Source organism: Microtus oregoni, unplaced genomic scaffold (assembly GCF_018167655.1).
Source record: "Microtus oregoni isolate MIOR12 unplaced genomic scaffold, Mior012 000042F_ref0000377, whole genome shotgun sequence".
NCBI classification, from domain to species: domain Eukaryota; kingdom Metazoa; phylum Chordata; class Mammalia; order Rodentia; family Cricetidae; genus Microtus; species Microtus oregoni.
The window spans coordinates 11,004,590-11,017,383 of record NW_024543209.1 but is presented as its reverse complement, the minus strand read 5'-3'; the positions used below and the strand labels follow the sequence as shown (position 1 = coordinate 11,017,383).

General features: G+C 50.4%; 1 protein-coding gene across 1 annotated transcript; it reads right to left on the bottom strand.

The window, feature by feature from the left end:
* Positions 1 to 2,931: 2,931 nt before the first annotated feature.
* On the bottom strand, positions 2,932 to 11,393 carry Nrn1 (neuritin 1). Its single transcript, XM_041632584.1, has 3 exons — positions 11,119 to 11,393; positions 7,019 to 7,163; positions 2,932 to 4,130 (listed from the first exon to the last, which is right to left on the bottom strand). The coding sequence occupies exons 1-3, from the start codon at positions 11,171 to 11,173 to the stop codon at positions 3,902 to 3,904; spliced, it is 429 nt and encodes a 142-aa protein (XP_041488518.1). The 5' UTR covers positions 11,174 to 11,393; the 3' UTR covers positions 2,932 to 3,901.
* Positions 11,394 to 12,794: the final 1,401 nt, after the last annotated feature.

Below are 12,794 nucleotides of genomic sequence, written 5' to 3'. Positions count from 1 at the left end.
CAAGAGGAAGTGAACACCTCAGTCTTTCCCTTGAGGGCCCACAGGCTACAGCGCTGACGGTGTTCCAGAAACCCAACCCGTCCTAGACTAGATCGGGAGGGGCAACACCAGAGTGGGGAACCTGGCATATGGCGAAATGGGTGTGAAGGGACGCAGGGGATCTTGGAAGACCTTCCCAGAAGCCTCTGTAGGGATTTAAGGGGCAATCGGGAAAGGGAAAACGGGGAAACGCTTTGCTTACTTTCCAGGAGATCAGAGTCCAAGATTGCAGGTTCAGGCTGTGGGTTCTGGGAGGGGCACTTCAGAGCCAAGATGCAGCGGGCATCTGTACCCTAGCCATCCGAAGTGAAAAATCTTTTTAATCGCAGTAAAGGAAAAGCTCTCTGGATTCGCAGGAAGAAAGTATATGTGGTCACTTGTAACATTGGCTTCCCTGAGAGTCCTAAGTGAAAGCGAAGGTTTTCACCTCGGCCTCCTTTTCTCCGGTGCAGGCTTTATTTCTCTTGCTTCTAATTTCCCCTATCATGCTCTTCCTTATTTCACAAATCGCTCCCTCCTCTCCGTTACCCTCACTTTCTGTATCTGCCTTCCCCACCTTTCCAGAGGTTTCCACAGGGTGTCTTTCGCCGGCCTATCTCCTTCTCATTTGTTCTTCCTCCCACCAAGCCCTCAAATTCCTGACTGAGGCCTTTCTCACATTTTCACACGGAGTTGATGCTCTGAGAACTAGCTTGTCTTGAATCTACTTTGCCAAGGATGGATTCAAGTGCTGGAAAAGACGGACCAGCGGTGGACCGAGTGGAGAGCCTATGAGGATGCTCGCAGGTCAAGCCTAGAGGAGGTCGGTGTGCTGAACTTGGTGCCCACTCGGTCCACTTCACCACAGCGTTAGGAGAGACCCACCCTAGATACATACACCACCTTCCAGAACTGGCAACTGGGACCTCTGCCTTGCTGCTTAAAAAACGGTGACACCAGCCAACGTGATTAAACAGCACTTGATAGTTGGAGACGGCACGATAATAATCTAAGCGATCATAAACAAAAGAAACGTTCCGTGAGAAGACAGATCCAGAAATCTGAGTTTCCTAGAGATCTCTCCTAGAGCACATGAGCGTGGTGGTCCCCTGACCGGGTAAGACGGCTTTAAACAGTAAGCCGGTGTTTCCTGTCTCCCGGGGGACCGCTTGGAGTAGGTGCGCCAGAGGGATTAGTGTTGGGGAGCCCTCCTTCTAGAGCAGTTCCACCTGGGGAGCAGTTGGAACCTCACTCAGAGAAAGGGGTTCCTGGAAAGGAACTCTCTTGGGAGAACAAATCAGCCCGCCCCAGGCCGCCCCCCCCCATCCCTTCTGTCTCCTCCCACAGCCTCGCCTACTTAGGTCTTCTAGGAGGTGGATCTAGTCGGAAGCTTGCCGCGGGTGGGGTTGGGGGAGGGGACGACGGCAGTGGTCCGCCAGTCTGCTTTTCCCTCAAAAGCCCGCAGAGAACAGGAAGCAGGGTTCATTTCCACACGCTAGGAGCTCAGTGGTGGGCATTGGATCGTCCCGATTCACAAAGAAAAAAGAATCGTGGTCAGCAAGTCATCCTGACAAAAAGACAGAAACGCAGAGACCCTCTTTTTTCTCTTTGTACCCTCACCCCATTAAACGGATTGGTATTTGCGACAGGCTTAGATGTTTTCATTTAAATTCTAGCGGTTGTGCTTAGGTTGGTCATCTGTATACTTAGACTTTTTGAAAATGCCATCGGAATGAAATTATGAAGAAATTCCAACTGTTTTCTAAAATAATGAGCGATCCGGCGCGGGCTAGCACCCCAGCCCAGGCAGCGGGATCTCCTTTGGTTTGGGCTGAGATCCAGGTCGAGGTGGGGAGGAGGGGCTGGGAGTGGGAAGCATGTGGAACTGTTCCCCAGAGTGGCCCCGCGAGGCGCGTGCGTGAACCAGAGCCCATAATGTATGCTGCCATTAAGAATCCGTGCAGCTTCCAGCGCTCGGGGCGCAAGGACGCATGTGTTGCTGGAATTCAATCCGTGGGGGGAATGCAGATTGGGCTGCGACCCACTGGGTTTGATTTATGAACTGTTACACTAGCGATTGTTTACACATTGCATTTCAGAGCTTTGGCACACCCTCCCCGCTGCGGGCTGTGGGTGTGGGAGCCTGCTTCAGCACCGGGATCAGGCTTCATCCTTCCCCCGCCCCTCCACGTACCCTAGGGAGTACCCACGAACTCCCTCCCATCCTTACCTACAGTGAAAGCAGATTTTGATTTCAATGAACCCAATAGCCTATGTGTAGTTCTCCTTCCCCAGTCTACACCACGTATGCAGACCCTGGACCCGGGTCTCCACTGCGGCGGTTTACTAATCTGTAAAGCCATGAGGAGCCTATAAATAGGAGGGGTGGAAGTAGATCGACTGGCAGATCAATAGGGCCCCGTCTCCTCACCATTTTAGCTGAGCTGTCTTATTAATTATGAAAGGATTCGCCTGATCCCCGCCTGGGAACGCAGCCTCTCTGTCCCTCTGCAGAGCCCTTAATGGCGGTTCCTTTGCAGGCTGCCTCTCTAGCCACCGCAGAGGAAGAGGCGTGTGGCGGTTAGGGCCTGGCCCAAGGGTTACAGCTCAGGCCCACCTAGGACCTGGGCGGCGGGCTGACCGCGGGCGTTGTATCTGCCTGTGAAATCCTACAGTGCACACGTAGGAAAAGGCCTCTAATTTGAAAACGACATTTTTCTTTTTGAGTATTTTTTTTTTATTTCAAAGATAAGCCTAAACTGGAAGACACAGTCAAGTGTCCTGTTGAGGTCCCCGTGAAGACAGCAGGTCATTCGACCCCTTTGGTGAACAGGTGAATTTATCACCTAGCACCCATGTGTTTCTCTAGGTATTCTGGAAACTCGGCCGAGGAAAAATAAAACGACGCCCCCATTTCAAACAATAACTTTTATTTTATACTTCTCTATACTTTGTAGCAAATTTTTGCTGAATTTAATTTATAATAAACTTTTTAAATTACATCTCTCTCTTTTTTTAAAATCAAGGCTCTTTTATGTCAAAATCTTTTTTTTAACTATGTTTTAGATTTAACATTGATTACCCCCTTGTGATCTATACCGTTGGATATTCAGGTATTACTGTATGTGGAACAGCTAAAACAAGAGAGAGGAGGGAACACAAAGGCGGTGGACCTGAAAGATGCATCGACAGTAGGTGAAGCCAGCCCCTCAGTGACCTGAGCAGATCCTTTGACCACCTTTCCCACTCCACCCCGCCTGCTTTCAGCTCGCTCTTAGCCTTAAGATGCAAAAAGCCCACACCGTGTATTTTTGCTTTTCCTGGAGGAGAAATGTGCAGTGGAAATGATCAAAACAAGGTACTGTGGAAGAAAGACGTGAGTGTGAGTGTTCGCCAGATGCTTCCCACGTGGACACTGCTCTTCTTGCTATTCCTTCCCCCTGGCCTTCTCCTCTCCTCGCTTCCCTATTAGGAGGAGCCCATCATTCTTCATGTTATCAACATGATTAATATAGTAGGTGGCCCAGGGCCATTCCTGAGATTCTTTTGCCAAAAAAATAAAAAATAAAATTTAAAAATGGGGGTGAGTTTGCCGTTTTCTTTTTTGTGTGTGTGAAGACGGACTAAAGCTGAGGTCCGGTTTTGGCTGTGCTTGCTCGCTCACTGATCGGTAACATTTGGCAAATAAAAATACAAGGAATCAAACAAAATAAAAAAAAGAGAAACAGAATTTCCCACAATCCCATATGAGTGTTTTCAACATCACAGAGAATCACAACGTCCTCAGAGAACGAATGGCTCTTCCTCTCGATTTCCGGGAGCATGGAGTGAGTGTGGGTGGGTGCGCCGGGGGGGCGGGGGTGGGGGGAACCTGGTCCCTCGCTCAGAAGGAAAACCAGGTCGCTAAAGCTGCCGAGAGAGACACCAGGAGTACGGAGAGCGCCGGGAGCAGGGACCCCGCCGCCCCGTTGCCGCTGCCGCAGAGTTCGAATAAGCTGCCTTGGATGTTGAGGTTTTTCGATTCTTTTCTCAGTTTATCCCACATATCTTTCGCCCCTTCCTGGCAATCCGTAAGAGCTGTGACCGTGCAGCTGTGGAAATCCTCCCAGTATCTGGAGAGGAACGGAACAAAAGCAGAAGAAGCAGGATCATTTTGGGCGCTGGAGGACCCCAGATCTGCGCCGCGGGTGACTGCGCCCTTGCCAATCTCCCAGGGAGCCTCTTTCACCCACTCCCTCCCCCGCTCCCCTTTCCTGGACCTATTTCTCACTAGGTAGCAAACCCCCAGATCTTTGTCTCGTTCCAGAAACCAGGTCCAAGAGTGTGGGGCTTTCCTTTCCCAGTCTGATTTCCCTAGTCCGGTGCCAAGAGGGGACCTGACAGCCAGGAGCCGGGTCGCACCCGCTGTGTGGCGCTGGCACCATGGCCTGTGCAGATTGCTCACCCTCCTCCGGGAAAGCTAAGAAAACAGCACTAAGCCCTGCAAGCTGCGGCCCATTAATGCCTCTTAGCTCGCAAGATGGGTGACTTGCTCTGAGCCAGGCCCTCCCCTCCAGGCTCCTCACACTCTCCTCCCTCCTCGCCCCTTCTGTTTCCACCTCTCCTAGCCGTTGTCCCCCTCGCCTTCTCCCTCCTTCTCCCGCTTCACCCAGCCCCCACACCTTCCTTTTGTTTCCAGTTTCTCCTCATTTCCCCTTTCTTTCTTTTTTCCTTCCCCCTGTTTTCCCTCTCTTCTTTTCTGCTCTCCCCACTCGCTTCGGTCCCCCGAGGTCATCCCGCCTTTGAACAGTCCTGGAGCTCCAGAGGCGTCTGGGGAACCCAGTCGGTGAGTGGTCCAGCTCTTACAAACCCCTGTGCTCTTGGTCTGTGAGCTGGGTGCTTCCTCTAACCTCCTCCCTAGCCTTTTTCAAAGGTTTGGATACCAGGAGTTTCGGTCCCACCCCCACCCCCCAGGTTGTAGCACCCACTTCCCTAAAGCGGGCACGATGGACACCTAGGCTGTTCCCTCCCTGACCCGGCTCCGGATCCTCCACCCCGGGTCGGTTCCCAAATCAGCTCAGAAGGAACTCAAGCTCTCCCCACCCCCCTCCACGGCTCAGTTTCAGCCCCGCCCCCACAACCTTCATCCAACCTGTCTCTCTCTTTTTTAATTGTCCCTTTTTCTTCTGGAAACCCAAAATAGATCCCGAAACTAAATATAATCTCAAGCCGTGATCGATTTCTAAGGCTCTGTCTCCTTTCGGAGGTGGGTCGATTTACGCGTCTGGCTCCCACTGCGCCCAGACCCAGAGCTCACCTGGGTCAGCAACCACCCTTAGCAGTGTGGCTGCATTTTTCTCAGCTCTTTCCTTTTTGTTCGCGCGTCGGGGACTGTAAGCTTGTTGAAGTCAAGCTTAACCTTTGCTTCCACTTCAAACCTGGCTTCTGGCTGATAGCGAGTTATAAATTCTTGTTGGAGTTATTGGAACTTAGACTGCCTTCTACGGACCTTTTAGGGACCTGAGCACAGGACTTTCAGGTTCCACAATTTGTAATAAATTGCTCCTTTTTGGGGGGGATCCCACAAAGGGACAGACCACTTCTGAGATGTGGGGTGTGGAGAAGAGCAAACATTCATTCACCTGGGGCTGGGAGAGGTGAGTTTCACCTACTTGCTGAGCAATTGGGCATAATTAACATAGTGGGTATTGGATCCAGCTGCCTGCAACCTCAGGGACAACCCTTCTCTTGTCCATGTTTTGCAGGACTTTAGTCCTGCCAAAAAAAATTTAAAGTGACTAGGAATATACCATGTTTTAGCAAACATGCTGGAGGTTCTGGAGTATGTGAACCTCTCCTACTTTTCTGATTCATTTTTTTTAAATAAATGTTTGGGATTAAATACATCTTTTCCATTTTATGATGGAGGGGTACCAGCCACTTTCTTGTTGGAGTTGCTAGTGAGTGCTGAGGTACTTAGAAGGTTTATAGCAAGATAGACTACCTCCCCTCCCCCCAATTTGGTCATTGCTTAAATGAATACACCTCTCCCCTATTTAGGAAGAGAAGAGCCACACACATGCTATGGGAAATGGGCATAGCTATGGGAAATTCAACCTCTGGGAACAAAGAATGCTTCTTGCCTTAGCTTTATTGCAAGGCCGTTTTGTGAGAGGGTGGAATACAAAGATGAGGGCATTTCTGAGACCTGTAGCAGTTAGGATGTGGAGGTCCACACAGCAGGGCTCTGCTAGACGCCCCTTTACTCCAGCTGCAGGCTTTCTAGTCAACCACTGAAGCTGGCAATGAAGGCCTCTTTCCCCCTGGCCCTGCAGCTGCCCGGTCTGGGGAGATCATATAGATGTGGAAAACGGAAAGGTAGCAAGGAGGGTAGCTACTCCAAACCTGGAATAGGGCCACAAACTTAGCAAAACCTGCCAAACCCCAAAGTCATTGACACACAATATTATTTCAGGCTTTCTCTAGGAAACAGGGAGACCTGTGGTTCTTTCCTGCACTTGCATTTTCTTGGTGTATTTTTGCAGGGTGGGGGTGGTGGCTTCTCTTTTAGGTAAATCTGTATTACCACCAACTTTTCTTAAACCGGAGTCAACTGTTCAGAAGAAGACAGATTAGAGATTATCTCAAAGTGGAGATTTTTTTGTTGAATGAGAAACCCCTAAAAAGACACTCTGTCACTAGCCCTGGGTCCATGCCTGTTGGGTACAGGCCCATAAAACTGGAAAACTTAGGCTAGTGGGAGAATTCTCTTCTCTAGCCGACCTCAGGCCATGGAGTTCCCTTAAACAGTGCAAATTCTAAACCAGAGACTTGGGCCTCAGGGCCAGAGGGCTTGTTAGCAGCCTTGGCCAGAAGGCAGAAAGTCACAGATTTCACTAGTAGAATGTTGAGCACAGAAAAGGAGGGGGTAGGACAGAGAACAGGGGGTGGAGAGTAGCATGGAACTCTGACCTCAGCAGCGCCCCCAAAAGGGAAACCCCGGGTCAGAGAGGACACTTACGTGCACACGGTCTTGATGTTCGTCTTGTCGTCCAGGCCCTGCGGGTAGTTGGCCATGCTGTCGCCCAGTTTGAGCAAACAGTCTGAAAAGCCCTTAAAGACCGCATCGCACTTGCCCGCTGCTCTCACGGCCTGCACCAGGTAAGCTGTGGGGAGGAGGGACACCAGTCAGCATCGCCACGCCACCACCCTGCCCCGTTACTGACCCTGTGGCTCCTTGGGGTGGTCTCTTAAAATTCAGCGCTGTGGCCCCAGAATGACCTATTTGCATTGGGCCCACCTCTGGTGCAGATGGAGGGATCCGGGCGTGGGTGGGTACAGATGGGTGGCGGGGAGGTGAGTCCATTTATTTTCTCCAGCTCGCTCCTAACTGAGCTCTATTTCTTTTTCTGTTTTCATCGCCCCCTCTTCTCACCTCCCTCATCTCCTTTATTACTCTTTTTTCCTCACTCCCTCCTTGTCTCTCAACACTTCCTCCCTGTCACGTCTCGCGGTGCAATTTTCCATTTTTTGTGGTGACAGAGGGGGTCTGAGAAGCAGAGTGCTGGGGGGCAAAAAAAAAAAAAAAGTCAGAGAGGTGTGGAGTCCGGGGTTGTGCTGCTAAACCAAGAGCCACACCCCCAGGGTAACCATCAGGCACCTGGGTCTTTGTCAGGTACACAGCAAATATTGCTTAATGAATGAATGAATAAAGTCTTTGGAAGATCGCAACAGCTACGGGGAAGGGATGTTTTTATTTCAAAACCGATTGCCCAACATGAAGTCTGTTGTTTGTGAGACCCTTAGGTGTACAGTTTTCTGCCACTCTAAAGCACGGCAGTTTAAATGTCCAGGGCCCTAAAGGGATAAGTATTGGTCTCAGTAGCTGGTGTGTGTGTGTGTGTGTGTGTGCAACAGATATATCTGTACCAGTGACCACAGTCAATGCCAGGAGCCTGGTGTGTGCGTTCGTGTGCGCGCGCCTGTGTGGCATCTTTCCCTTTCCTTCTCTGCACGTCTCACCTCTACACTCCCCTTTAATGTCCCTGGAAACACTCAGGAGAGCAGATCTTTCCTCTCAAGGTTGCAGCCAGCTTGCTAGGCGCCCGGTAGGCTGCCGCCTAGCACTCTGGCTTCTAGTGGGGGCGGGGGAGTTGAAGTAGGTAGAAGCTGGGCCAGAGGCAGAAGGAGAGAGAAGGGAAAATTCCAGGACACTCTAGGGCCCTAGCTCCCAAACTCAAGTCAACCAAATCTGAAGCGCTGAAATTGAGAGCTACTAAGTTTCCAGGCCGCCTAGCGCGGCCCCATAACCATTTCTTCCCACCCGGTGGCAAACGACCGGGTTGGGGGCTCGGCCCCCAACAAAACAGCGGGCAAAAAGGGTCAAATACCTGGGGTACCAGAAGGACTAGAGAGAGTATCCCATTTCCGCTGTTGGGGCGGGGAAGGGTGAATCCTAGTAGGGAAACGGGCCTTAGGCTCTAGGGGATTTGGGTACAGGCCTCCTGTGCCGCCATCCCCGTTGAAAGCCTCCTGGATGGGTGGAACACTCAGCACCCCCTCAGCCACCGTCTCTGAACGCCAGGCTACTGCAGACCAGGGGGAAGGTGACCCAACCAGACGCAGCCTCAAGGAGCTGTGAGTCGGCAGATTGCCGCAGGAAGAGCTAGGCGGGACTAGTGCTTTCTAATCCGGAACGGGAAGCGCTGCGGAAGGGACGGAGGTTAACTTCCACCTCGGCAGGGGCAGAACCATAACCTTTCATAAACCTAGCTTCCTTCACACCTATTTAAAAAAAAAAAACCCGGCACTATAATAAAAGCAAAATTTTAAACACTGACATCGCGTCTTATGAATAAATGAATATTTGTTCTAATGTAGCTCGGTCACGATGAAAGAAACCCTACACAGCTTTCTCTATAATGTATGTTACAAACATGCCTTTGCGGGAAGGAAACAAAATGCAACCTAGTCTCTCAAGCCCCAACATTTGGTGTCCGAAAGGATGCCATAACGATTTAAAAAGAACTGTTAGGGCTTTCTGTGGGCAGGAAGCGCTCCCCTCACCTTGTTGTCTCAGGCATTGCTGGGGCAGATCCCGCAGCGCGCATGTGTGTGAGCGTGTGTAAAATACGAATTCAGGAACATTTCTGTGTTTCGCAATTGTGGCTTCTAGAGATCTAGCTTTCACTGGAAAGCCGGAAGCAAAGCGCGGGACAGAGGTTGCCGGCGCAAGTCTCTGCACAAGCGGAGTTCTCAGTTCTTTCTGTTCCCGGTTTCTGTCACCCCCAAGGCAGTCGACCTCAGCTCCTCTGTTCTCTCTAACATCCCTATCCAGTGCGGTTTTCAGTTGCTCATTCATTCGCTGGACCTCTTTCATTCATTCCAAACTTCCTCCCGGCGCCTCTTCATTCGTTCACCATCTTCTACTTCCCCGCCCCTCCCCACCCCCCACTTTTCTTGCCAAATGTCAGTGATTTGGGACAGCTTCCATCCATGAATTAATAAAGACTGAGGCTCTGATGTAAAAAAAAAAGAGTAGACATTTGGGAACATATACATTGCAATCCCACTGCCAATATTTTGGTCATTTTCAGGCTGAGGTTCATCAAATGCATCCCTTCTACAATCACTGCTTCATTATCTTCTATTCTGACCCACAAGGAAAGCAGAGCCCCCGGACGTCGTCCAGGTGAAACCCCCGTCTTAAAACTGTAGCTGTTTCCTGATCTATAAACGTTTGCAGGCTAACTGCAAAATGCCACAGTCTCTTATTTCCAGCACTTTAAGAATTTGCTGCCCTTGGGATCTGTGTCCTAGGGTTGTTGCAGCTCTTTGAACTAATGTCAGAGGCGCAAAACCACCAGATGCAAAGCATTAAGTCATTTCCTAAAATTAAAGGAAAAGCCAACATCCCGGTGCATGGTCCTTGCTATGCAAAAATCCCAGTTTCTGCAAAATGACAAAAATCCTCTAAAATCAGAATTTCAGAATCATGTCAAATGCATATAGACCCCGATGGGAAGAATCAATTTTAATGTTCTGGGAACCCTGATTCTTCTACATTTCTTACGAAGAAAAGCCATTAAGCATTCCTTCTCTTGTCCCACACAAATTCCCTAACGCACCCCTGAGCTACTGCAAGATTTGCCTATGAAGAATTCTACAGCCTGACATGATAGCAGTTCCTTCCATCTCCAGAAAACCCATTGGAGAGTTTCTATTTTTTCTCTTGTCCATTCTATTAATAAGCTGCTTTCCTTTCACTTTTTGGCTACATTAATTAATGTTCCCATCCGACATCAGACAAGCGGATTCTCTAGCACTTACAACATTTGCATTTTGGTTGGAGAAATATGAACTTTAAGAAAGCTTTCTTACAGTGCAACTGAGACTCAACATTCCTTAACATAAAATGGGGGACTAAATCAATCCTTCCATAAAACCGCCGCAAACAAAAATAACAAACACACGAACCTACATATTGTAAACATGTAAAACCCTTTTCTGCATAGCAATGTTAGAGACGCTTGTATATAAAGTCACACACACAAACACATGACCCTGAAAAAGTATATCGGTGCATATTTGGCTGATTTATCCTCCTCGTCGGAGTCTGCGGTGCCCGGAGCAAACGCTGCAGCTAGGATATGGGGGGGGGGGAGGGGGGGAAGGACAAAGTTCTAAATGCTGCAGTTTGAGGGCAGCCTTGGAATATCTTTGCTTTCTGCACGTAAACTTTTCAGACCTAGATGCCTAGCCATCTTATTTCTGCATTCACCTTTCGACCCCTCAGAATAGTACCTTACAGTATATGGGGGCCACACGCTAAGAGCGCTCCGACCCTGCTTTAACCCGGGAGAGGGTAGCAAAAATGGATCTGCGCTTTGGAAAGCAAGGAGAAATCCTCTTTGAAAAATAGTCTGCCGCACATACTTCAAGTCCCTTACTTTAGCAAAACCAAACCAGGACTCCTGAGTCCCAAACAGCTAATACCCCGACCCTGGGTTTCTGCAGGGTTTTCTGCATCCAGCGGCAGACGCGGGCCAGCAAGTCCCCTTAGGCGCCTCCGGGGCTGGCAATCTCCGGTCGCCTACCACGCCGGACAGGGCGGCCACTTACCTATTTGCACCGCGAGGATCAGTGAAATATATCTGCCGTTCAACTTAAGTCCCATCCTACGTTTAGTCAAACCATTTGCGACCGCAGACCTTTAAATAGTTAGTTTAGAGAACGCGGGGGAAAGCTGAAAAATAGGCATTGCCAACAAGTTCCGGGAGCGACAGAGACTTTATGCACTGGGAAGGCAGAGGGAGGAGAGAAAGAGAGGGAGCGAGGAAGAGACAGAAAGAGAGCGAGAGAGTGAGAGGCTCGTGTGTGTGTGTGTGTGTGGGGGGGGGGGGAGGTAGAGCTGGGAATGGTTCACTCCATTAGGAGGGGGCGGAGGAAGTACAGCCTCACGCCCACGAGCAGGCCTGACGTGGGGGATGACACGGATTGATTTTTTTTTTAATATAGACACCTTGGTAGAGAATCGCCATTTATAGTCATAAGACTCTGGAATTAATAAGATATCTCCAATTAATGTGCAGTCTCAACGAAATCTCGCCTCTCTGGGGTGACCGCTTCCCATACCGGTAGCTACCCCCGCCTCCTCGTTCTAGGGGCCCCAGCCCCGCCCCCTCCCTGCGCAGAATCGGGGCTCCCTCTCCTCTCCCCGCCCGGAGCCGGGGAGTCCTGGCGCGCCCACTCGATTGTTCAACCTGCTCCCTTCTCCATTGGCGCCACAACGAACCCAGACACTTCCAACCCTGCAGCGAGGTTTGAGGTGCTTCTGGCCGGGGCGGAGGGGGGGACTCATCTGAGCCGAATCGCCGCCCCCCCCCCCCTTCCGCGGCCTGCAGACCCCGCACTTGCCTACTCTTTTTTTCCAGCCCGGCGGCTGAGCTCTGGGCGCAGCCTGGAGTGCGTGAGCACACAACCCGGCCCCCAGCACCCAGCACCCGCACACACTCACACACACGCGCACGACTGGGAGCAGAGCCGAGCGCCCCCGAGCCAGACCTCACACACCGCTCCAGAGCGCGCGCGAACGCCCAGGCCCCGGGGGTTCATTCTGCACACATGGGGCCCCAGAAATAGACTCCGCATGCCCTCTTGTGAATTTCACCACTGGCGACCCTCACCCACCCGCGGGGGCCGCTACACCAGACGCAGAGACACCTATTTTGGTGGGTGGGGCTAGGAGGCACCGGGCAATGAGGCTTGGCTAAAACGATTTTCGGATTCTTCTGATTTACAAACTCTTAGAGCTTTTAGGAAATTTCCAATGCACTCTCCGGTGTGCAGGCTGTTTTCTGGGTGCTCCCTGGGGTCATTGGTTGGGCCGCACTTGCATGTTTACACACACGCACCCACGTCCACCACGTACACACACGCACGCCCGGACCCATACAAACTTGCGCTTTTTTTTTTTTTTTGATGAAATGTCTCTTCAGCTGCGTTTGTGCAAGGTCCTGCAGTGGGTCGTGTAAGATGGAAAGATAACTACATCTACTTCTTAATGCAATTAAGTTTTGGTTTTCTCTTCTTTTTTTCTGCAATGCACCATACCCTCTTCCCCAGTCTGAATTCTAGCGTCTTTAATCGAATGTTGAAGGCCGCATTGGCGAACTTTATTACTTGATAAAAGATGAAGATAAAGAGATAAAAGAAAATAAAATTAGGAAAAAAATAAAAAAAAATTAGGAGAAAATAAGATTAGTAGAAAATAAAAGAATCTTCATATTTTGCAAGAC